The following is a 27,398-nucleotide window of genomic DNA, read 5'->3' on the forward strand; positions in this document are numbered from 1 at the left end:
GTGTGCAGCGTGCACGTAAAAAGGGGCATGGTCACATGACAATGAGGGCATGGTCCATACTTGCCAACTCCGGCATTTCGCGTGAGTCTCACGGACTCCCAGGAGAGTGTGGCAATCTCCCGGATCTGCCCACTACGTCCAAAACGCTGCGATTCAACGGGAATCGCTGCGTTTGGCCAGGGCGGGGGCAAAATGATGCGCTTTTCGAGGCCCCACCTCCTGCATGCCCACCTTCCCCGGCAGGCTTCCGGATCACACTTGCCATAAGTTGGCAAGTATGGCATGGTCACACACCCATGGGAGCATTTCTAGCACTTTTGAAATACTAGGGTGCCACTTACCCTTCTCCTGTACCCCTAAAAACTCCCATGTATCGCAGTGGCTATGCATTCGGCGCATTGGGACAGAGGTGACAATAGACGGAATAGAACCCTCAAATTGGGTCTGTCCCATCTAATCAGGACAGTTAGGAGGTATGGGAGTTTGTTAGGAGGTATGGGAGTTTGTTAGGAGGTATGGGAGTTTATACATATATTAAAAATTTTAAAATCAATTGTGTGTTATAATAAAATGCTTCTAATATAATACAATACTCTTAAACTAAACACATACACACTCATCTAAAAGTGTCATAAATAAAATACATCCATTTTCTCTTGCCGTAGTGACTGAAAAATATACACAGACTGACAATGGTTTCCATTTGCCCATATGAAAAATGGTTTCCAGCGTCTATGCCCCGCCCACCAGGCCGGAACTGACGAGCTGTGTGGTTACGGGGGCGGTGTGTGCTTAGTAGTGTCCAGCTATGTTGCGCGAAAGGTAGAGAGCAAGAGATAGCGCATGTAAGAAGCTGTGTGCGGGTTACGTAGCACAAGATTCCCAGGGTCTCCCCCTCATCACCACGTACATAGGCCGGTCCGCTGATCAGCTCACTGTGCAGGTAACGGGAACAGCGGGGAGGGGGGGCAGTGTCCGTTACTCTGACTGACTGACTGACTGACTAACTGCTGTGTGTATCTGCCGTAAATGTCTGTGTGTGACCTCTGTCCCCCCTGGGTCATGTGTGTGTCTCGGACAGTGACCATCGTGTTAGTGTCTGGCACCGCCTCTTCCTCCGTCTCTATGGTGATGTGATGCGTTCACCACAGTGCAGTGTGTCTGCTGTCACCACAGTGCAGCGTGTCTGGACAGCGTGTCTGCTGTCACCACAGTGCAGTGTGGCTGCTGTCACCCTCCAGCTGCCCCCCATAGCTGTGCCAACATGTATGTCTTCATCACACAGATAATGTTATAAACTGGCGCTAGATTCACCAATAATCATTTTAATTATGTTTGCTAAGATGCATTAAATCAACATTTTCCCGGTTTCTATGATTACCACAGACAATGTTGCATGTTACAGGACTATTTCAGTTTGTCTCTCAATTCAGAAACTCCCCTCTAACGAGGTGTGATGTTCATTGGTGGTCATGTAGGTTTTACCAGTGCCAGATCTGTGGAAATGAACCATAGGCAAAGGGCAGCAGTAGTGTGAAGTGGTATTCTGCTTTGCACATCATTCTTTTTGTTTTTCGTTACTTCTAAATTACACCCATTCACTTATATTTTCTAAATGATAATGCCACGGAAAACTGAAAATTCTGTTTTGGATGGAATATCTTTGGTACAATCCAGTCCCAAAAGTTTATTTATCTGGGGTCTTCAGGGTGTATAGAACAAAATTAGCAAGGGCATTTTCAGGATAAAACCTGCTTGGTTACATACCCTATCACAGTCTAACTGTAAAATATATTTACATGAAACATATTCACAGCCAATACCCCAAAAAATGGAACCCCCCCAGATATTAATAACCTTAAATTAAATACAGTAAAAGAATATATAAAGGGTAAAGAACAACTGCAATGGCTAACTAGCCGCCTAGTCAATATATTCTAAGCTCCAAGACAAATAATATTTGAGTTCTAAAATGTTGTCAATAGTTAATATTTAGTTACAAGATATCACTGTGAAGAGACAAAGACTAATCAGGAACAGATGTCCCACTTCTCCCAATCAGCAAAAATATCCATTTTAAGCCATCAAACCAGAATGTTTCTGATAATTCACCACTTAGATATATGTTCAAAGGCTCAATGTGGCAATTTAATAAAATTGAAAAGTTTTTTAAACTGCGACTATAGATTATAACATTTAGATGAAACACTTTGTTGATACGAATCAATTGGCTCGTTACATCAGCCAGTTGTAAACACTCCTTGTTGAATCAATGTGGCTTTATCAATAAACATAACAAATATAACAGCTGCTCTATCTAAATGGTAGCATTATTGGGTACAGTCAATGCACTGGTTGAGTATATTGGGCCACACGTCAATACTGTATAAGTCTGTTGCATATCCTGACTATGCACCAAGCATTCGGCTGTAAAACATACAGAGGTCAGTGCATTGTAGACAAATCCAGTGCGCTCACAGCTAGTTAAATGCTTGCAGATATACTTTCACTATCCATTAGGATAATATTGCCAATATATAAAAAGTACAAAATTGGGCTATGGAAGCAAGCTTATAGGTACAGAGGGTGATGGAATAGTAGAAGAAGAACACAAGGAAAGAGGACCCTGTTCATGAGAGCTTGCATCCTAAAGAGAAGGGGAAGATACAAATAGGGTGGCATAGGGTCGGGTAGTGGAGGTGATAGCCAAGGCAAAGGAGTTGATTGGTTGCTACAGGCAACATCTCTACTTTTTCAAATGAGCAGTTTAGTAAATATAGCCCTTGGTCTCTTCCATGGTGAGAACGTGCCGGTTCCTGAATATGTGGTAGAGGTAGCAGGATTAGAAGGACTGAATGTGAGGTTTGAAGGAGAGAGAGGAGTTGAGGGTGACTCCTAGACAGTGGACTTGAGGGACAGAGGAGAGAGTAGTGTTACAAAACAGTACAGCTCGCTCTCCTCTAAACGTAAAACCTCAATTATAACTCCTGTTAAATAATACATCTTCCTCCTCTTTATTATTTATTGAAATAAATGCAACATCACTAAATATTGTCAACGTACTATTGATGTAGATTGTAAGCTTGCGAGCAGGGCCTTCTCACCTCTTAGTCTGTTTTACCCAGTTTGTTTATTAGTTTACTATGTTTGTCCCCAATTGTAAAGCGCTACGGAATATGTTAGCGCTATATAAATAAATGATGATGATGTAAATGATTTATACAACCATTAGATTGAAATATGTAAATATGCTTGTAAATAATGTTTGAATAAAGCCCACTTACCTGTTTATTTCATGTTTTCTGTATGTTTTTCCCAGTTCTAACAGTTCATCTTTTGACATTAGAATTTTTTGTGATGTCAAAACGATCTTGTTAACATTTGTGATGCTAAAAATATTCTTGTGGCAGGGTTTTATCCAGCTTCTACAAAGGTGCTACTAAGTATGCTGGCGAAGCATACCAAATACTAGGTTGCCATTATTTTTGTTTCTTCTGTTTCCTATTCAATTTATCTAGTCCAAAAGCCCTCCTGTCTGTTTTCTTTTGTAACTTAATTCTCACTGTATGGAAAGAAATCTAGCACAGGGGGAACCAGGAAGAAGAAAATACAATACAATAGTGTGTATCATTCGATTGACATCGAGGATTTTTTTAAAAACACGTAGTGGTCTCTTTAAACCTTATTTTCTGTGGATCTTAGAACCAGGTGCTTACTTTAGTGTCCGTGGCAAATCTCAGGATTTTCTGATAACAATATACTGTACACTGGATGAAATGTTGTACCTGGAAAATGGTGCATAAAAACACACTAGTACAAGGTGCTATTAATGCCCCAAAAGATGTATTTACATCTAATGTGAAGTCACCAATCCATGTTGAAATAGTGATGCTCACTATGAAAGAGAAAACAACCACAATATGATCTTTATTTATGAAGAATAATGGAGTTAATGTGGTCCCACTAATATGTAATCTAAACTCTCATACCTTATTCCATGTGGTTTATTAGCTTTGTTTTTATTCTGAAGTTCTTGAGGTTTCTTTCCAGGTACAATGTTCTCTCCCAGCTGCCTCTCTGCTTCTGAAGTGATGACAGCTCTAATTCATACACACTATTCTTCTGTCTTTTCTTCTTTCTGGGCTCTGTGCTGCATTTATTTCCTTACTGAGTTTAACAGAAGCGAGATTTGGGATCTTCACTACTCCAGTCAGCAGTTTATGGGACTCTGTTTAATTAGACTTTTTACAATCTATTACGATTGATCTTTCCAGTCAATTGGCGGTGGGTGGTCTTCTATCTTTTGAATGCTCACTGTATAACAGCTCAGGGTATAGCGTCGCTGTAGCAGACAGGTCTTCCATAATAAAAGTCATGGGTAAGGTCTGGAAGGGCCAGAAACATAAGAATATTGTTGGAGATATACCCAGTTCCCGAGATTTGCTCTTAACTTATACAGAAGCTTATAATACTATTTCTATCTGTTACATTTCACTTTACTAGGCACAATTATGTGAGTACAATTTTTGAGGTTAGAGTCCCTTTAAAAATGTGTTTTTAGGATCACCTTGACTCTTGAGGTCAGACTTTGGAGACTAGCTGCTGTCATTTGTGAAGCTGTCTCCTTTGTTCTCATGAGTTATGTACTCCTTTAAATCTTAATACAGTACAGATACATTTTATCTCGCATTTATGCATTTGTTTTTGCCTTCTTCTGTCTATAGACTGAGGTGTTTATTGCATCATGGATCGGTACGGTAACCTTTCAGATGATGGTGAAGTGGATCACTCCTTTTTTGACAGTGATGCTGATGACGAAACTGGACGACAAGTTGTCAGTACATCAGGTCCCAGCAACCATGACCATGTACAGGATAAAAAGGATTTTGGATCAGGGGACAGTGAAAGAATAGCTGAAACAAATCATGGTGCAGCCAAGGAACAGAGTGAAGAGGGAGCAAAGGAGTCTATGGTCTGTGTGGATACCTCAAGACCCAGCACTGCAGTAAAATCCGGGAGAAGTTCTGCTCAGAGCTTAAGATTTGGAACAACTATTCCAACTGGAGTGCCCCAGATAAGGCATGAGTTCGAAGACAATTATTACCCTGATGAAGATGACAGTAGCGAGGAGGAGAGTCGGAGCTCCAGGCCCAAAACTGCAAAGCAAACAAACCTTGGAAAGAAAAATGCAAAATACAGCAGGGACTTTCCTTCTTCCATCTCCAGCTCCGATACAGAGTTTTCAGACACAGCATCAGATGGCCACAGCTCAAAACCGCATCATTCCTTAAAAGAGAGGACACTTTTCTCTCTGTGTTCTCCTGAGCGCAAGTTATCTAGGCAGGCTACGAAGGACAATACCGATGAGTCTGAGGACACCGTCACTGATGTAACGCCTCTATCCACACCTGACATCAGCCCAATACAGTCCTTTGATATAGCTGCTACTAGTGAAGCACTGAAAAGTAAAGTTAAGCGACAAGAGAACGTCAGCCAGGAAATCTACGGTAATTCTACTTGTCATGTTCTACTTTGGTGCCTGTATCCCTGTAATTGTGCCTATTAGGTAAACGTATTGATGAAGTTTGATATAACAATGGAATGGTTCTTTAGTAGATGATGCATAGTGAAGGGAAAAGAACTTGCTCTTTGGTGCTGTATGTCCAAATGTATCAATATTGTGCTGTTATGCATTATTACTTTTTTTGCCTACAGATCCTGATTTAGATGGCAAATCTGACCCAAAATCCTTACAGGATGTAATGGACCTCAACCAGCTTCTGAAAGGTAATTGCTCCTTTGTTGTTTCCATTATGTGCTGTTTTGTGTTACAGGAAACATTTGACTATGCTTTGGGGAAGGTACATAAAATGAAAACTATATGTTGCTTTACATGAAGGAGATGCTAGCTTATGTAAGTTACTTGGATATATGTAGGCATTTCAGGATATTTTCACAACTGCAAAAAAATGTTCCACATGTAACTTAAGGAAATGTGGTGTTGTTAAGCAATCATATTACAACTGACAGTTTTCTTGTACCCGTTGGAAGTGAAAGCGGACATCTGATTGGTTGCTATGAGCTTTATGTAGTTTAATAACAAGATTACAGTACAAGTACAATCACTAAATTTCTATTTCTAAGTTAGCTAGAACAGTTAAAGACTAATTACCCCACACTCCTGTGTGCATGTATATGCTTAAGCTGAGGAAACGTTGTCCATTAATGTCTACCACCTCCACTATTTGGAGTAATTGGATTACATCCAGAAAGCGGTGATAGTTTCAGAGCCAAAAGAAAGTCTCTCTGGATAAATTGTCTGTTAGTCTGGTTGTCTACTACATCAAGACTAATAATAAAGAACAGCAGGGACTTGGATTTCCCGGTGTTTAACGTGCCCAAAAGGAATGGGACAAGTTTTCACTGTTCTGTTGGTATTTAGGGTAGCTGGTGTTGGTGCTTTAACCATGAGAATACATATAATTGGGTGTGACATTGGTCCATTGCAGTAGTAACACCTGAATGATGATGTTCTAGCATTAATTGATTCCAGTCACTCCAGTCTGCGTCTCCAATATCCCAAGTATTATCTTACTGTTTCTTTTGTCGGAAACTGCTAATCTTGGGAGGTCAGCTATTGACAGTATATTATGGAGGTTAATTTCCGTTGTAGACATCTGAATACAAGGTTTCTGTAGCAGGGAGGGGGGACGGGGACGGACACCGAGCTATCTGGATCCCTACAGAATCCCACTGCACCCAAAGGACATAAAACCGATAGAGTTATCTGTAGAAGTGTTGATTGGGTGTGTTACTGGCGATACTCACACTTTTCAGTTCTAAGTCATAATAATAGTAATAATCTCTCCCACATACAAATCTGTGAATAGATGTCAATTAACCTTACAGGACAAGTATTAAATAGACGGGTAATATCCTAGCTGGTAGGTATATTGCTGTGGAGGAGGATGCATAATTTAAACTAGAACTGAACTAGAACTTTTTTAGGTTCAGTATCATGTAATATGCTGTGCTGCATTAGGCCTGCTGTTTACTGGAGGATTTTTTTTGTGATGTCACCACTGTGATGTCATATGTTTTCTTACAAAAAGAGGACGCAGTGCATAGCTCAGAAGAGAGCAGACCCCATTTTCTGCCTGCCGGTCTTAAGTGCAGATTTAAGAGGCCATGACCCTGTCAATTTAATGTGACAGTCTGTCGTCAAGGAATTAAAAATGAACTTAGGTTTGGGGGTCACGTGGTAGAAAGAGAGCCAGAAAGGCAGGCTTGGCAAATACAACAATCGTATGTGCTAAATTGCTCCTTTACCCCCATCACAGGAGCTCACTATGGGAGCAGTTCGGCACTTTTGCATAAGTAGAGCATCACTCAAACCTTGACAAGTTGACCCACCCTTAGTTTAGATAAATAAAACAGAGAAAAAAGCGTTGTCCAATACTGTAGTACTCCTGTTTGTAAATTAGTTCCTCTGAGCTGCTACAGCTATAAATGTTTTTTATTATACACTAAAAAAAAAAAAAAGGTTGTAATGATTTTATAACGTAGGACTATTTCCGGCTTCCTGTGACAGCAACCTGCTTTCCAGACCTGTAGTCCTGTAGCAACAAGATGGTCATTGGATCTTTAAACTTCAAACACCCTGTAAACAGCTTAGTCCTGTAATCTGCTTCCCAGCAGTAATGCAATGAAGGTTAAAAGTGAAATCCGTCTTACATGGCAGTAAATGATATTATATTAAGAACCTTTGTTACAGTTCATGTCCGTCCCTAAAGTACACCTCTCCCTCTGCCCACAATGGTTTTTTTTAGAATTTCTTTTACATTCTTAATTTTTCACTTTCTTTATCATACTTTTTATATTATACATTTAGAAGCCAACCTGTGTTCCTCCATAAAAGAATCCTCAAAATTTCGTAGCAAGGTTGCGATATTCTGGGGCATGATTGCTATCGGTTGAAAAAAATATATATTAAGCCTTGGCAGCAATTGGGTTAAGTACTATTGTTTACAAATTTGGGCCGAAATATCATAGTAATGAGTATAATATAGAAATTCTTAATTAATCTGTAATGTCAGAAGTCAGTTTGTTTGGTTGGATAATCTAGAGCAATCAAAAATAATGCTATGGAGGGTTAGTAACTATGCAAAAATGATCTAGCTCATGCTTGTAAGAAACTGAAAACACAAGTGTGATTGGTTGCTATGCCTGCAGTGTACACTTGGATTCATGAGCAGTGTTGATAAATACCCCTCACTGTGTATTAGGACAGCATATGATATTGTCTGGTGAGATTATTGTAAACCTATATCCCTTAGGAAGGATGATTTATCATTTACACTACTTTAAAATTCCTATATCATAGAATCAGCTAAACCAAGATAACCAATCCGTCAGTCATTAGCTCTTGTTGCCTGACAACCTGATATAAATATTCAGATGAAGATTTATTCCTTCATATCCAAGCTTTACGATGCGTGGAATATGCTGTTAAATGTAATGAATCTTTATATGCTGTGTAAAACCGTGGGCGTTCGTTAACTTATTTGCCAGATACTGAAACAAATTTAATAATCACTAATAGTGCAGACTTTGAGCTACTGGGTAAGCCAATGCTTACTTCAAATTACCAACATATTTTGCTCCTTATTCCATATAATCGTAAGTAGTGGGTATTGCAAAAATGGAAGGATATCTCTTCTTGTTCAGTAAAACAGCACGTAATATAAAAATACTTATGTAGGAATGGTATGGAACGATTTAGCTGTCTTTCTATATCTTCCACTAGGTATGGTTTTTTTTTTTGGTTTTTTTTTTGTACATCAGCACATAGAACCTTATTTCTATGTTTATATTCTGTTGCTTGGTTACCCTGTTTTACCCAGTATGTATAGAAACCATTAAGCAAAATAAGCAGGTTCTGTTGTAATGTATTAGAAATTTGTGTCACTGATTTTCACTGTTGACTATTTGTACAGTGCAATTCCTGTTCTTTTTATACAATTATCACTACCCATTGTCATTCTCTGGGCTTTATAACCTAATGTTTATGGAATAGGAACATCATAGTGCTAATAAATACTATTACAGAGTTCAGTAAACCATGCCATGTTGCGAATCCTTTCCTAGACCTGCCACACGTAAGGTGCTCAGATGCCCTTACTAGGCACCAAAATGCCCCTGGACATTTTACAATGTTGGCATCTGTAGATGGGAGAGACTGCAAGACTGCTAGAGATATATCACATTGTTTCATTTTGGGTGGAGTTATCCTTGTAAGACCATAAATAGATATAAATGGCAGCTACTCATTGCCCGTGTGATATAGAGAGCATCAAACGCTGTGTACCCAAAGCAAATGGAGTGGTTCTGCCTTTTGGATACATATTTGTAATTAGGCTAAGTAAAGTCTGTTTCAATAGATCTTTGGTTTACCATAAGAATACTGTGCTAACTTTAGGTCTGCAAAAATTCAGAATACTATCCTGTGTTTAGAATAGGGCTTTCTGCATTCAATTAGTGTTGAACTGATATTGTCCTGGAATCCCAGCTTTCCAGTGTGTGGGGGATTTGATGGTTCCTCCTCCTAACTGCTGGATACAGCTTAGAATCTATGCTCTGATGCTTTCTAGTGAGCTGATCTGACACCCACACTAACTCAGTGATAAACAGCTGATACTGTCTCTGCTGCATAGTTTGCTGGGGAATTCATTGTTTGCAGAACTAATACATTTATAAGACTTGTATAAAAGATGCTACTTATAATATTCACAATTATATACAATAAAATCTTCAGGAGTTTATCAAAACTGAAGATATTTTAAATGTTTCAAATTGTGAGGTATTTGTTATACACAGCTGATTTCCTGCAGTAATCCCATTGATGGACATTACAGTCCGACTCTCATTTAAGACACGCACTGTGCTCTTGGGCCTAGCATAGGATCTAAAGGATCATTGTCAGTATAGCCACTTGTATTGATACCTTGCTTGGGCAAGTTCTGGCCATATAGCGCACAAACCGATCCCTGGGCTTGTTAACTTGTTGGAAGATGACCACACACAGACTGCTGGTGGTTGTTTTCTGACCACATTTACCAACAGGCTGGATAATAGATGATATGGGCTATAGACCCTATATCAGGCCAATTGTTTGATGTCCGTGTCGAGTTTGGAGTTTGGTTTGTAAGATTTTAGCTTCCTTATTAAAAAAAAACCAGACCAATAATTTGTTTTTATTTGCTGTGTAGCTGAGTGAACTGCTACATACAGATGTAGCCGGTGTTATCGCAAAGGGATTTTTCAGTCGACCCACTTTATGAACTCTGAAACATCTGCTAAGTTGAATTTCTAGGTGAAAGTATTTGGAATGATATTGTCTGCATCTGCAAGCAATGGTAGGGTGTTGTAGAGCTGGGGGCATAGTGTGGAACCTGGTTTGAGGCTGAAAATAAAATTGTGTATATATGACTACACTATGGCACTGCAATAAGGGCATATTTTGGCGACAGACTGCCAAGTAGTTGGGCGGCAAACATGCCTGCAAAACAGGATAATGATGTTGCACAATTTGTCAGCTCTGTGTAGGTGTGTATTTGCAGCTCTGACTATATATTTATATATAAATGACAATGATATGTTATTTATTGGCTTGTACATGCCTAAGTTACAATACCAGTTTTAATGCCATAGTTTATTATTATTCTTTGTTATGTATTACGCAGCTCTATACATGGTGTATTTAATCATGGCCTCAGTCCCTGTGGTCTTATTGGAGCTTAGTGTAAATTCTCTTTCTCAGAAAAACGCACTTCCCTTAAAATGTTAAGTGGGGTAACTTTACCTCATGTCAAGTCACCATCTTGGTGTTAAAGAGGAGATGGTGAGTATAAGATAAGTAGATGTAAGTCCAAGACCTAGGAAGTTGGTACTTGTTCAGTTGTGTTGGACTTAACTAGAGCCAGCATAGAGGGTCCCGGGGGTAGGGGACCAGGGTACAGTAAAGTATGACAGTAGGAGGAATTACTCTGTACTCCCCCCTAAATTTTAATGACTGTCTGTAGAAAGATACATGCTTCATGCTTAGAAACATAAACAATATAACATTTGTTCAATCTGTTTTCATTTCCATATTCCTCCACATTATATCTTGTCATATATGTCCCGGGAATTGCAGTGTCAAATAATCACATACAAAATTGAGAGCCGGCATTGGAGCGGCTTAAATATGATTTCTAGTAATGTATCATTGTGACAGAGTTTCGTCAGGTCTAATTATACAACAAATTGTACACATTAAAAAGAGACCTCTTGTCCAGAGGACGTGCACTATGTGTATGTACAGGAGTTGACAATCACAAATATGAACTTGGGGTGTTTGATGTAACAGCATAAACCTAACCTCAGATAACTAAAGAAAATTGCCTACCTATTCACTAAATCCTTAATGGTAGAGCGGATACCTGAGCTCCTCTATCAGATAGATAGTACCAAACATTAGTGAATCCGTAACATTTGGTGCTTATCCACTTGATAATTTGAATTTTTAATACACTGTGGTATATAATACTGTATGTATTGTAACTAGTGCTGCTGGGGAGGTTTTACTTGGGAGGGGGGGGGGGAGTATGGGCACACACTGTAGGATAATTACAAAGTTCTGGCTTACTTTAACATCCACTGTACTAGATGCTATGCATACAAATAACTAGCGTACCACAGAATTGGCTGTGTGACTCTTGTCTGTTATGCAATCACATCACTGACAACATTTGTTTTCCTGGCGCCTCATTCGAGCTCTCCGTGAAGAACTGTTGGCTTATAAATAATATTAATCACTCTTCGATTGAACATAATGTTTCTAGATTGCAAAGTGCCAGCTATAAGATGAATTGGCAATCTTACTTAAAGCAGCTTTGCCTTTTTTAATGCTATACAGGGATACTTATATATTACAAGTTAACCCGTGCATGATACTCATGCATTCTAGTCAAATCAAGCTACTTAAGGTGTTAAAAAGGTTCTTGTCATGCATTTGGGCCTAGTCCAGGCCTCCTCAGTGGAAGAGCGTTACTTCCCGACGCAAGCGCCCTTTTTTAACGTGGTTTTGTCCACATGTCACCACCTCATCATTTTTCTCCATCACCTCATCCTTCATCTTCATCGCCACATCCTTCATCAAGCTACTTAAGGTGTTAAAAACTCCCCAGTGTCACCCCCGGCAACCACCAACCACTCCCAACTGTCACTTCTCCTTCAAGAAATATATAGGTCAGTGTATAACTCTGCCCAGCAGGTGGCGCTGCAGCTTGGTTTTTTTTTTTCCACAGACGCCACTAGGCATTTATATAGTAGATAGTAGATGGTATATTAATAATGTCTTTGTACTGGACATAGCCACCGTAGCTTCCTGCAGTGCTGTTAATTCTGTGTGTTGGTGGGGAGCTCAGTGAGTTAGGTTAATGCACCTTATACCACATGTGTATTATGTGTACCTATAGGGAATGCTGCTGTGGTGTTGCTGGGCCAAGGAGCGATTCATAAGATAGCACTTTCACGCATTGTTCTTCCTAGTCCTCCAATCCTGTACTTTGATGCAGATATACATCTCGTTATGGGTAATTATATTAACAAAATAGACTTGAGAAGTACATTTCTGCTTCATTTAGAATGTTTTCATTATATTTCTATATTCACTAATGTTTATAGTTTATGTTCTCTTCAAAGAGACCTGTTCTTGCTGCTCCATCTAAGCTTGTGATTCCTTCAGCGTTAGAAGTGAGTCAGACGTGTGATTATTTCAGTGTTGTCATAGACACCATCGCTTTCTCTTAGCTGAGTTGTCATTTATCCCATGCATTGTCCTATGTTATATAGGACAGATATATTGATCAGATATATTGTATATAATCTGATCTGGATTCTGTAAAGTGCAACCATGGGCTTGGTATATTCCAACTCATGTCCACTGTTGTTTTTGTTCTATTGTCTTCTTTAATGAACTATGACACTGTATTCATGGGAGCAACTAGATAAGTGATAAGTTATTGGTTCAATGTGATTGTGACAAACAATTTATTCAATCAAGCATCTATGTACGGCAGTCTAGACTAGTCCCTCCAGGTGTCCAGCAGTATATGACCCCGATGGTCCTCTGTATTGTCTTGGCAATGCTCCATATTTGATGGGTATCCTGTACGGCACTGGGGTTCTCTGGGGTGCTTACAAATAAAGGTTTGTCTTGCGAAGTTATTTGGCAAGTTAAAATAACCATTCAGTCCGTAATTCCAAACCATGAGGTGTCCAGCCCATGTGTCTACTGCTTTCACCAACATGCTCCGACAACTCCTGGAATCTTCAATGATCGGCATTAAGGCACTATATAGTACTACTAACAGAGCAGCAAAGAGAAACTTATTGTTTAGATCACCATTTCTCAAACTTTTGGTGCTCAAGACAAATACAGCAAATTATTGTAGCTTTAAGGTACACTGGAATTAAAGTTGTGAATGCGACAGATGCCTTTCATAGCCCGGTGGTTAATGGATACTTTGAGAGTTTTTCCATGTTTTAAAGCTGATCAATCACCAGGTCCTATGATGTGATGTGAGCATATGGTTCTGGGACTACTAACTACATAGTGCACTATATACTGGAGGGAAAAAATAATGTCCTAAGGTCTCATGCCAGGTCCTCTTTAAACAGACAATTACAAAGCAAATATAAACAGGAGAACTTAGTGAAAAGTGTTGTCTGTAAGTCCAAAAGAACAACAGTTGGAGCTATGCTGTTCTATTTTCACCTGAGGTTAATGGTTTACCTAATATGTACTTCTTTATAATATCACCTTCAGATGTCACCAGGTTTATTCTGTGTAAAATAGTACATTAAGATGTATTAAGGCCATTATGTTTTCCTCTTTATATTGCCACTCTCAGTGCAGTGCCAGTTGTGATTAATGTTTCTTGCATCGTGTATAAAGGGGAGTACTGTGTGTGTTGGAATACTGCTGGAGAAGTTCTGAGTTAGACCTTTGTCCTCTGGTTTTGTAAGATGAGTTCATTCCATGTAGTGGTGATATCCCTGCTTGTGGCTCTAGTCTATGTAGTTTCCCATTGTGTGTGTTGCTCTAATTTTCCTGTATAAATGACCAGGTTAAAGTTGTGAACAAACTGTTGTTAGCAAATACATCTACATTACTCACACAGCTCCTTGGTCCCCTGTGTGTTTGTGTACAATTTATATAACATAAAGTGGTTTCCAGGGACATGTTTCTGTTTGGGTATTTGTCTAGGCAGACCTTGGAGCACTACATTCATGGGCTGTTCACCTAGTTAATGTTACTCTATTGCTCTAGAAATATTTCCTTCAATAAATATTAATCTATAGAGCTCAGAGAATAAGAATAGATAATGGGTTCCATTCACAACACAGATTAAAAGGAATTATATGTGCAGTTTCGGTCAACTCCTAATGCCGACAGTATCCCTAGAAGCTCAGTATGTGAGTCTTTGCGTTCTAATGTCGTTAATCTAACAGACAGTAGATCACTACGTTCACTAGAATATTGGTATGGATCTCTGTGGGGCTTTGAGGGACGGGGAGGATATATTAACAAACAAGTGGAAGACTAGGAGGCAGAGTATAGAACGCAGGATATAACAAATGTGACTGCAGATATGGGTAGTAATGTAAATCATGATGTAGAAGCAGGTGGATGTATGTGGAAGGCAGATAAATAGCGGTATTAAATAGAAAGCAATATGGACTAAAGAAAGCAATTAAAGCAACAAAAAAATATCAATACTAATGAATAGGTAATGATAAATCAATAATTGGTGAATCACTTAAATAGAGAAATGTACCTTTTTATTAGTTCTCTCGCATTTGTAAAGGAAACACTTGATCATGTATGAGATCAGGGGGTCGAGGCTTGGCAAATCATGTAATTTTATCCCGCCACAACACAATGACGCAAACGCAGCGGTGTTGGCCAAAAATACGCAATTTCTTTAGAATCGTCTCATGGAGCATCACGATGCGGGAGAATGCCCTATTCTCCCGGGAGTCCGAGAGACCTAAACGGAATTCAGGAGTCTCTCAGACATTCCGGGAGATTGGGCAAGTATGAACTACATTCCACACAGATATGCTGCCTTCACCCTTCTCCAGACTAACGAAAGGCACTTCCATGCAACACATCTTTCTGGTCCACGACTTATCAGTCACTTCTGATTCCTGCCTCCAAGACTTATCCCGTGGTGTTCCCCACCTCTGGAACGCTCTCTCCCACCCTCCAATGGTTCAAGCGCTCCCTTAAAACTCACCCTTTCACTAAAGCCAACCAGACCACTGCCTAACCTTTTCCCACTGCCCCCCACCTACTTCACTTCTATGTCTCAACCCCTTGAACTTCTCCAACCCCTCCCTTGTAGAATGTAAGCTCTGATGAGCAGGGCCGTCCTTCATCTTGTTTACTACCTTTCTCCCGCCATCCACTTTTGCTATATTTCTCAGCATTTACGTCTGCTATATTTTTACCTGACGGTACTACCTGCCTTTCTGATACCCATGTTAGCCTGGTAATATACCTTTTGTAATACTACTTGCATTATGCTAACCTCATTATTGGCTTTCTGCTTATATTAGGTTGCCCTCATTTCTTATCTGGTACTTGTACTGTTTGTGTGTGTGAATTGTGCTTGCCATATTTGTACTACTGTTCTGTACAGAGCTGCAGAATTTTGTGGCGCCCTATAAAGAAACTATGATAATAATGGTAGCATTTTTCTGCTGCTGAATAAAAAATACTTTCATGAGGAGTGAATTGTAAGTAAAACCTCAAACTGTGCAACAAAAAGCAAGAGAGAGAGAGGTGGATTATTAGTAGTAAGGAAAAGGAGAAAGACAATACTGCAGAAGAGGATGAGGTGGATGGAAATGAGGGGTGAGATTGAGAGAAATGAAGGGAGAGGTGAAACTAATAGGTTTTATGTTTCCCTGTTTTTCATCGCTGGAAGACTAATGCTTGTTGGTTTATTTTAATCCATAAAACATTTTATTTTTGAAGCATTCATGCATCTTGATAAAAAGGAGCAGAAAAGTCTATCAGTAGAGCACCCACCGATTAGACACAAGAAGAACTACTCTTTCTCAAATGATGAAGTGAGATACATTGACCGAGAGAACCAGAGGCTGCTGAAAGAACTGTCCAGACAAGCATCAAAAACCAAAAGCCAGAATCTAACTGCTAAGAAACTGAGCACCACCTCCCACCGCCTGTACCACAGCGCACTGAATCGCCAGAGGGAACAGCAGCGTATCGAGAGGGAAAACATGGTAAGAACATACATTTTGCACTGCAGTAGTTTGTGGCGTGCTTGTTTGGAAACGGCATATAACCCTTTCATGCTCACTAGTCCAGTGTTGTAGAAGATGATGATGAGAGAGAGGTAGGAAAGGTTTAGTCTTGTTTTCTGAAACATTCCTGTATATAACCTATATGTAACAAACTTCGAGATACTCGTGGACGCCTCTGGGAGCTATATGTCTTGTATAATGTAATTCAATCAGTGACAATAAGAAGATTCTTTTTCACTCAAATCAGCCATGGCAAATAATAATGTGGATTTGAATATAATGAAAAGGATTATATTTTCTAATTGTCGAAAGCATTTTTAGTAGCCTAAAAAGCTGAATGCGATAAACGGAATAACCAGTAGGGGGTAGCGGTGAAACACAATAGCAGTAATTTGTGCCTCTATAATAAACACACTGGTGCTATGGTATTCAACATCACCACTATACTCTAATGACTGGGATTCTGCTCCAAACAGATTTAGTTACAGTATGTTATTGGAACAGAAGTCAGTGATTGTTAAGTATACAGTAAGACATCCAAAATTGTTTCTAAGCTGTTTTACCTCTTGTTCCCAATTTTGATATGTATTTTACATACTTTATACCCATCCAGATGCTGCTTGACAGAACAAAGACATTATAGCAGTATCGATTCCTTTTGTAACCAAGTGAACGCTCTATTTGATCATTTGTTTTACACTAGGGGTAACTGGGAAGAATTGCCAGTAGTTTAACAAATGTAAAGTGTGTTTACTTTGCAGCACACAATAATGTTCTGACATAAGGATCTCCTTTACGGCTTCTTTTGGAAATTGTCTACAAGATTAACTTCAATCTAATAATATTCAGTATGTTGTTTATTTGCCTGGTAGAAAATCAAGGTGTAGTTGTGGTGCTTTGGAAGTTGACAACACTTGATGGACATTAAGTGGTTGGCTTTGATATTCTCCACCCTCTCGTCACTGACAAAACCTTTTGTCATTTCTGCTGGGAATACAGTCTCATTGCAGTTATTAACCCATTTCACCAGAGTTCTCTTTTAAATAAAATAACCTTACATTTTACTTGGGACAACTCTAATTGGGTGGAAGAATTATAGCCTGACACTGCAGGAAAATCTTTAATGTTATTGCTGTATTTCAGATGTTTACAATCGGGTACAGCTTCCCCTGGATCAGGGCCTGATTAAGAGTTCAGGCTGCGTCAGACTGTGACAGAACGGACCGCCTATGCCACCCTGTCTGTTGTTGCTGGGAACTGGCTGGGCTTACTTTGCCACCGTTCCCTTTCGTTATCCCAAATGCGCCCTCTTGCCGCAGTAGGAGGGGCTAACAAAGGCTGCCACCACTGGACTCCTATACCGGCATCCAGAACTGGGTTTCTTCTGGGTAGTTGACGCTGCTAGCGTACCTCGTTGCTGGTGTACCTGGGCTGGTACCCCTGACCTCTCACGATAGATCAGGGTTGCTGTGGATGGATCCCTTCCTGGCCTATCACGCTGACCAGGGCTGCTGGGTAGCGGTCAGAGCGGTCGTACTGGAAAAGCTTGGGTCCAAACCTCAGACAGCCGGAGAACGGATTAGTTTTAGGGTCTAAACTGCAGGTCACAGGAATACAGCAATATTGAAGATGTTTCCCAGCAGGTCTTTGAAGCAAGATGTTTATTTGCTCACTCTGGTTAATGGTATCGGTGATCAGGTCAAATGTTGAAATCCGAAGAACACGTTTCAAATACAAGCTAGTGCCTTTTATACATTTCAGACACAGGCTATTTTTAGCATCAGGATGTACCCTATTTACACAAACATGGATTTACACGCATTGCAAAGCTAACAAAATTTGCGCTTATCTATGAAATTCACTCTGGACAAAAGGCCACACAGTAACGACACCCTGCTGGGCCTTTGGCCAGAGCAGACATGACACTTCATCACAAAACTTTGTTAGCACTTCCTGCTGTCAGACTCCCTTCCACATATGCCTAATCGGAGGTTTCATTAGAAACCTTACAAATCCCACACAATGACACTTCCATACAAAATACATCCCAATACACACAAGACCTTCATCCACAAAGGCCTATTGTATCGGATATATGCATCAGAAATAAGGCATATCCTTTAGTAAGGTGAAAACGGGAAAGAACAGTTTCTAGCCTGGTCTCAGAAATAACAATTTCCTATATCAGAATATATACAATACAAAAAATAAGTGCATATGCAATTATATAAATATGCACCCTGCGCTATTTCCTTTAAATAAATTCATACCAGAAGTTATTTATCAGTGATCCAGTCACAAAGTCCATATACACACAAACACACTGTGGCCTTATCTTATAATTCCCAGTTCACGCATACTAGGAGTAGTCACCTGGGCAGAATGACAATATACCATTTCAGTATAGTGTAAGTGACTTGTAGATCAGGAATGACAGGTGCAAAGGAAGGACACAGAACTGTATGTGAGATCCAGAGCAGCAGCTTTGTGAAAGTGACATTTAAGAAGGACATTTGTCATATAAATAAGTTGGAACAGCTGTCAGAAGCCTGGTGCATAGTGATGCAACAAGTGTGCATGTGTACAGCCCCCAGAACTTACATACAGAACTTCTTCATGTGTTGTGTTCTTAAGCCAGTGATTTGTGGAATTGTGAATGATGTTTGAGAAATGCCAAAAAGCTGTTATCCCATTGGAAGAACATGAGTTACTGAACTGGGTACTAACAGCAATGGGAAATTTTGCTCCTGTTTTGTGCAGCCTGGTTAACTAGCTTGTCATCTGACATCCTCTTTGCATATCTATGCTAAAAGTTATACATATTCATCAGCAGCAGCAGTTCTTTATATAGCGCTACTAATTCCGCAGCGCTGTATAGAGAACTCGCTCACATCAGTCCCTGCCACATTAGAGCTTTACAGTCTAAATTCCCTAACATACACACAGACACACACACACACACAGAGACCAGGGTCAATTTGATAGCAGCCAATTAACCTACTAGTATGTTTTTTGGAGTGTGGGAGGAAACCGGAGCACCCGGAGGAAACCCACTCAAACACGGGGAGAACATACAAACTTCACACAGATAAGGCCATGGTCGGGATTTTAGCAGACCCTTGGAAATGTTGGCTATGAGAAGGGGAGAGCAATCATTAGGGTTCTTCTGTTCAAGGTATAGATCCTACCTACTGTGGTTTTGTGTTTGAGTAGTTTGTATTTTAGATGAGTGTTTTTATTTTATACTTGTTTTTTAGTGGAGGACATTTTTTATGCATGTTTGGTAAGATTTGACAACAAGTAGACAAAATTCAACAATCGCCTTTTTTATCTCATACTAAGGGGGGTATTCAATTGTCGGCGAGATTGCCGAAAATCCCTCGGTCCACGCAGGATTACCGTTATTACGGTAATCCTGCGCGGGAAAAACCGTTAATACGGTAATTTACTCGCTGGATTTCAGCCCGCAGCTCCCTGAAATCCAGCGAGAGATTACCGTATTAATGGTATTAGTTTTTCCGCGCCGGATCCCGCGGACAATTGAATACCCCCTTGATAATCTAATAAACTAAATATAGCTGTTTTTGGGTTGACTTGATGGATCTGCTCCCCTGCCTTGCTTATGTTTTAAAAACAGAAGTAAGCCCGGTATTAAACCCAAGAAGCGTAGTATAATCATATGCACATATCCTAGATGCAGGACTTGTGTGGTATTAGTTTTCCATTCAGCTTGCGATATATGGTTTGTTGTATCTGGACAGTTATAAAAATTATGATTCATCCCAGCAGATGTGACTTCTGTGCCCTGGACATTTTGTCCGTTGAGCACAATTATTGACTGCAAAATGTTACTTTGCTGTTTATCTATGTAAACTGCATCTGGTACAATGATGTAGTATATTGGATGTCTTCATTATACTTACACCCAAGGGATGTCTGTAACCTGGATAGAACAACAGATAATGGTGCTGGGGAACAGCTTCCATAAACTGGTAAATTGACGGTTTTACAGCTTAACAGAAGATATGAGAAAAAAAGGCCTTGTACCCAACTGGTGAAGGATTGCAGTGTACAAAGAAACAGAATTACTGCCTGCTGTCATACCCACAGGCAATCGATAATGTAACTAACATCTAGTCTTGTGTCTATTCCAGGTCTGTGTTTCATTAACAATGGAACTGACTTCTTTCATCTAAACACAACAAACAATTTCCCTAGACAAACACAAAGTGTTTTTCCTCTCCCTGACACAGAGGGATTTTTTATAAAACACTTGGTTCTCCTGTATTTATTGTTAAAGTGGTGGGTGAACATAAATGCAGGTTTAGCCAATGTATACAAATGTCTTGTAATGTCCATAAATACAAGGAATGTGTGAGATCAGGCCTGACCAGGCACTGAAAGCAAAGGCAACAAACTGCAACAGCCACATTGTCACACTTACTTCCAAATATTTTGAAATGTCACTAAATAAAATGTATAAACACGTGCCATAGGGGCAAATAGAAAAACTCCATTCTCTCCCCTGTGTCATTTTATGGTGTTACTAGGGGTGGTGGAAACAAAACAAATCTCTTTGATGCACCACAATTCATATACAATGCAACATATGGAACAAGCCAGGTCTAACAGATGTTTAGTGTGTAAGTTTGAATTGAAAGCTCTACCGCTGCAATTTACGATCTATGTTTAAGGCTTTGGGTTTTCTTTGGTGCGTATAATCAGCTAGAGGTGAACACATCTGTTTTTTCCGTTTTGTTTTCTATTTCAATTGCCTGTGCTACTTACAAGGAATATTGACTTCTTTATGTAGCCCTGCCGCTGTAAGGGTTAAATAGAATGAGATCCTCAGGGGAGGAGCTTACAGCATGTCTGGAGGGATCTGAAAACATCCCTTTACACAATGCTCTCTTCTCTCCAGGGTCATGGTCGCCTCTGCAAATGCCACCCTCAGATTGCATTGGGTATCGATGCCAGCCTTTGAAAAGCTAAGCGAAGAGTTTGAGATTGATACATAAGGCCGTTTCTCAGTCCCCATAGACAACTATGGGAATGTTGACTGCAAATGGAAGATATCAGAGATACAGGTTTAATGGCTTGATTACCTAAAAGTGACCATACACATTGCAATTTTGACAAGCTAATTAGACAGTTATAGCTCTAATGGCTGCAAATTACATCATTTATGGAGCCAGCAAGACTGCCGATCTGATCAAAAACTAAAGAGCCTACCAGCAGTCGGGACAGATGGTAAATTCAGTTAGACAATGATAGCGTCTGACTGTGTATGTAGTCCACGTCGCCCAAGCTAATAAAGCTGTATCCGCTGTTCAGCTTAAGCACCAAATGGCCAAATCTTATTGCTGCAAACATAGAACAGTCAGACTGAGCAATCGGATCAGACTGTGTATGGGTCATCTTTAGATGTGTAGGTACAGGCTTATCTATTGTTGTCAAAAGGGCAACATAAATAATGAAATTTGTCTGAAAAATAGAATTCTTTGAATATATACCTCCTCCTATAAGGATGTTGACGAAAACAAGCGTATGAATAGAGACCCCAACTTAATTTCTGGCATCAGCACCTTGTAACCTTGGACAACCATTTTCTTGTGCGATGCTGTGTAAAATTGTATGTCCTATATAAAAAAAAAAAAAGTAGTATAAAAATAAGAGCTGTTCTCTCCGTACAGCTTAGCAATTTTAAATTACGTTTTTTTATGAAGGTGTCCTTCAATAGCATAATTCCTAAAACCATAATGTAATTGGGTGACAAACCTCTACCTACCACCTCAGCCGACTAAGGGTTGAAGAGTCACACTGAAGTGACCGGAATTACGGCTTGTATGTGTCCTAGCATCTGTATTTCTGTTTGCGTCTTTTACATGTTACATTTTACAAACAAATAATATTGGGTGAAACATTGTACAGTATGCATTGCATTCAGAGGACAGCGGACATGCACACTATAAACTACAGTAGCCCAAGTGAGCACATGTACTTTAATTGGTGCACTGCATGCTGCTACACTCCTCAGTTTACATCACAGAATTGTACCCCTTCTCACTGGTTGTCTTGTCTTATGGGTTAATGTAAAGCAAGATACCAGACCTCTAGCAGGTTAGAACAAACCAGAGCAGACTACACTCTGAACAAGGCACATGTTTCAGATGTGCAGATGATGGAACTTGAACATTAGTGTATCACTTCGCATGCAGAGCACGTATGATATTATGTTCTCTCTTATGTTTCCACTGCATACTATACTGGTCACTGTTAATTTGCACCATTGCATATACAAACTAAGAAACAATACAAGAACACAAGAATATTTTTTATTACATTTTATTACATTTTACAGCAGTGACCTTAATTTCCATTAATATTCACACTTAGACACGGGGACAGACACTCGGTAATACAATTTCCCAAGCTTGCATGCATACACCAAATCTGTCATCCGTTTAATGTAGTTTGCTGGGATACTATCTTACCAGCTTACACAAGGTGCCGTCTCTGCAAACCTAAGTGCACTATAATTCTCATTATTGCACAAGCTTGGTCTCTTTTGCTAGTAATCAAATAAGAAGAAAGAAAGAAAGAAAGAAAGAAAACATTTTTACATGTGGACCAGATGGCTGCACAGAGCTTTTATCATAGGTTTGTCTCTGCCCTAAATGTTTCTCTGTAATTGACTTGCAGGCCTTGCTAAAGAGACTAGAATCGGTGAAGCCGACAGTAGGTATGACTCGTTCCGAGCAGTTCATGGACTACCAGCGCCAAGCTGGATATTTGAGCTCCACAGCATCATCCCCAAGGCCAGGAAAGACCTCTGCAAGCCGTCTCAGCTCCACCACATCATCAGGCAAGAATGTCCTCTACTTGTTCTTTTACTCAGTGGTTACTTAGTAACCGGCACAATGTTACTATGACTGTATTACTCCTTTACAGATGAAAGGAGTGCTTAGAACTATTACAGAGTCCAATAGTAATTGTATCTATTCAATGGCCTGTCCCACAACAACCAAAAGAAACATTTTTACTTGTATAATGCCTATAAATTAAAGAGATATTTACTAAACTATGGCACCAAAAGAGAGCCCCATAACATGTGTTTGGATAGTAATGAGTACAGCTATATATGTACTGGAATCTACAGTTTGCATTTTTGGCTAAATAGTCAACTTTTACAGAAGATGCAGTCAAATTTGGAACTGAAACCTAACCCTAATTTGCATATTAAAATGAAGACTGTTCTACATTATTATATTTTATGCACAAACAACTGTAACCTCTTCTTAAATGGCCTATGACTCTTCAGTCTGCACTCAACACTGCAGACTTGTAAGGGAGACACACACAAGGACTTGGAGGAATACATGACTTCTTTACCACTGTGCAAGTCTTCGTGTGTCCCTTATAAGTACTATTCCTTATGTTCACAGCCCTGCATCACTCTGCTCCTATTAACATACCTGATTTCTTTATACCATTGTATTTATATAGAAGTCAGTACCTGACCCCATCAGACTCACAACTTCTTATCCTTGTATCCTTATCTCGATAACCACTTTTAGAGCGGCCTTTTCCCTATGTACCCGAATCATCATCTATCTCATACCTCCTTGTACTGTATCTTACTTCATCGGTATGAGGTGAACGTTTATACTCCCTTCTCCGGGAACCCGCCCCAGTCTTGTTCTAGAGGCCTCACTGCCATTTGTCAGTTTGTACTTAGAAGCCTCTTTTGTTTGTATGTGTCTCATATGTACAATGCTATGGCATATAGCTGGCACTTTACAAATAGTAAGGTTGTATATTTATTTTGTGTTTTGCGTACTTTTTGATTTTGTGTTGTAGACTTTTTTTTAAACATGTGAATGTTTTTATCTCCTGTTAAGGTGGTTTCTCGCGGGTGTCGAGCGCCAGCAGTCGCAGTGGTCACATGGGCAGCAGCGCAGCTTTACTTAGACCCACCAAGTCCGGCAATGTCCGAGCAGCTTGGCTGTGATGATCCAGCATGAGCCATCGTTCCCACTCTCCTAAAGCAGTTCTTCTGTAAATCAGTGTAATCCTAAACCTACTGCTGCTATGGTGACATTCTTTGTGTTAATGGGTAAAATGTATGATGTGGTGTTAAGTTTATTTTTATATTGATATAAGAAAAAGATGTCTGTTATTCCAGAATGCACTTACATGCTGTGTGTATATTTACGCTTACTTTGTAGAGTTTTTTTCTGTATAAGACATGCAGATTGCCAAACTACTATATGCTGTTCAGGATGCTTTATTTTTGTTTTTGATGCTGTAAAGTTCTCTGATTTCTGGAAATTTGTGTTTGTATTATGAGTTCAGATTCTTCATTTTGTACAGAACTTCATTCCTATCCTTCAGCTAAAGTGAATTTACTTATTTATATAGCAATTCATTAATGTAACCTTGAAGTTTGAGTATTTCTTTATTTCTTATTCCTAAAATGGTGTGTTCGTGCTCTGACTATGAAGTGGGCAGAAAGGTGTGTAAGCCTTATTGATAACATATTTAACCAGCTATGACCCACTGCAGCCAACTGGCACATCTGATTGGCTGCAATGCCACTATTATTGTAGAAATCAATTTTTACTCCACTAGCTATTTAATATGTCTGAATATAACAATAGGACACCGGCAATGAGCTAAGAGCTGGTATACATTTACAGGGAGGATTGCTCAGCCAGCCACCTTGGAGGTTCTTTGTTAAGGCTGTTGGTTAATTTTTAATCTTCCTTTTTTAAAAGTTTTGCAATTATGGAGCTTACTGCACTGATTGCAAAATGGGTGGAGTTTACACTGAAATGGGTGGAGCTTCGCCTACTCATGGGCAGATCAGAGGCTGGGCTGACTTTAGCCAGATTCTGCATGTATAAATATGTATACACTGACATAATGCTTATGACTCTCAGCACATGTTCTAGAAAATAAGAATCTGTAGGGGAGGCCGGGTCTTGTTCACCAGTAATCTCTCCAGCGTTCCATATGCTGGTGCATGTGAATAAAAATAGGTGCTAGCAAAGTGCTGATGGGAAATTGACCCTCCAACCTCTGCATCATTTCTAATTACATTGTACTGCTCCTGTAAAATTGTGACACCCCTGCTTAAGTTGTAACCTAATATAGTCGCCGTCTTAAACATTCCCAGAAGAGTAAAGCTGCAGTTGTAGTATTGGATAAAATTGAGTTATCCTTTATAGTTCTGTTCTTCTGCTTGTGCGTCAGACTTTGCACTAGTTTACCCCAGTCTGTATAGATTATAAAGATGTGCCCCAACGATCCTTTCTTTCTGCGCCTCAGCTTACTTTGAAGTCTGTACGAAACAGTGTTTCAGCAAAGCATAACTATTTATAGCATAGGAATGCGGTTTTTAAACTTTTTGTCAGGTTATATTTTTGTTTTCAGGTGGTTATATAATTTATTAGTACACAGAGAAATGGTATCATACACTACAACATTGATTTCACTAATGCTCTCTAGTGGACCATTCTGCAGCTTTTATCCCTGTTCTGCTATGTCCCGTAGGATGGGATCGGTGGATTGTCATGCCGCCACTTCTCCTACTGCCTTCATTGTAAAGCTATCAACTTCCATTTCCATTACATTTTCCATATTGCCACTTCTAAATGTCCACTTGGACCATTGGATGAGATTATACTGGATGTAGATCCACCATCTAAGCAGAAAGGAAATCAGTGGCCCAGTTTAAGTTTCTGGTGTCTGCCTCTTGGTGCTTCTTATGATCACATAACGGCAAATCTGAGTGTCTGCTCTGCAGAAACAACATTCCTTTTCTTACACCACCCGCCACTATAACCATTTACTTTAATAAATATTCTTCTTCATTTCTATTTGTTCCTTACTACAGCATTACTGTTAACATGAATTAGAACTTTTTTATGTATACAATTTCATATTTCCAGCACCTGACAAAAATAAAAGTTTGTTTGTAAAACTTTTTGTTTTTTCTTATTACACCAGCTAAAATCCATTCCTTTTACAAGAAAATTAGACAAAGTTATGAGATTCTGAAACATAATAGAACTTTGTTTGTAAATGTTTTCATGCCTAGAAACAATTACATTGGCTAATAAACACAATATTGGACAATGCACCTAATCCTCTGTATTACTGTACTAAATATTCCTGAGGCATCTGCACCCAACTATAGGAGCCTCTGTATCTTGTACCACTCTCAACTGGAAGACGATAAAAAGGATAGATCACAGAACCAACACATTCATAGATTTAGGCCAGTAGCAGGCACGAAGTGAATAAAAATGCTTCATATATACACCAGTGGTTCCCAAACTTTTGCAGTTCGCGGCACCCTTAGTCTCCATAATTTTTTCAAGGCACCCCTCCAAAATAATTACTGAGCAGTCCCGTTTTAGAAGTAGTTGTGTCAAAAAATTGTAATAAGTATTTAGGTCAGGACAAAAAGTCTTATCTAGTTGTATGCAAAAATGCCCCCTCTGCATGCAGACACTCTGCCCCCTTTGCCCCCAGACACTCTGCCCCCTCTCACGCTGCCCCCTCTGCCCTCTCTCACACTGCCAACTCTCACGCTGGTCCCCCTTCCTCTGCCCTCTGTCACGCTGGTCCCCCCTACTCCTCTGCCACGCTGGTCCCCCCTCCTCAGTCCCCTCTGCCACGCCGGTCCCCCCTGCCGCGCGCCAGCCATAGAAATAACAAACATCCCAGCATCCACCTCTCTCATGCAGCGTCTATGGCTGGCCCGCGGCACCCCTGGGAGCCGCGGCGCACACTTTGGGAACCGCCTATATACTCTGTATTATGAGCATCACTGCAAGCTTGCAGGGGAATAACTGCATTGTGTCCATTTTGCTGTTTGAGCTTTTTGACCCATTTTGGATGATTTTGTTTTCTGTTTGTGATAGAGAAAGGAAATACTCTACCACAGTATTATTATTTAAGGATAACTTCTACACTGTGGAGTTTGTGTGATCTGAAGCAATAATTATGTGAAT

At 39.8% G+C, this 27,398-nt stretch overlaps 1 protein-coding gene across 1 annotated transcript; it reads left to right on the forward strand.

Annotated features, from left to right (window-relative positions):
* The first annotated feature begins 753 nt into the window (after positions 1 to 753).
* On the forward strand, positions 754 to 26,362 carry CFAP97 (cilia and flagella associated protein 97). Its single transcript, XM_075196951.1, has 6 exons — positions 754 to 943; positions 4,725 to 5,507; positions 5,716 to 5,787; positions 16,088 to 16,356; positions 23,080 to 23,242; positions 24,279 to 26,362. The coding sequence occupies exons 2-6, from the start codon at positions 4,745 to 4,747 to the stop codon at positions 24,386 to 24,388; spliced, it is 1,377 nt and encodes a 458-aa protein (XP_075053052.1). The 5' UTR covers positions 754 to 943; positions 4,725 to 4,744; the 3' UTR covers positions 24,389 to 26,362.
* The last annotated feature ends 1,036 nt before the right edge of the window (positions 26,363 to 27,398 follow it).

Source organism: Mixophyes fleayi, chromosome 1 (genome assembly GCF_038048845.1).
Source record: "Mixophyes fleayi isolate aMixFle1 chromosome 1, aMixFle1.hap1, whole genome shotgun sequence".
In the NCBI taxonomy this organism is placed as follows: Eukaryota; Metazoa; Chordata; class Amphibia; order Anura; family Limnodynastidae; genus Mixophyes; species Mixophyes fleayi.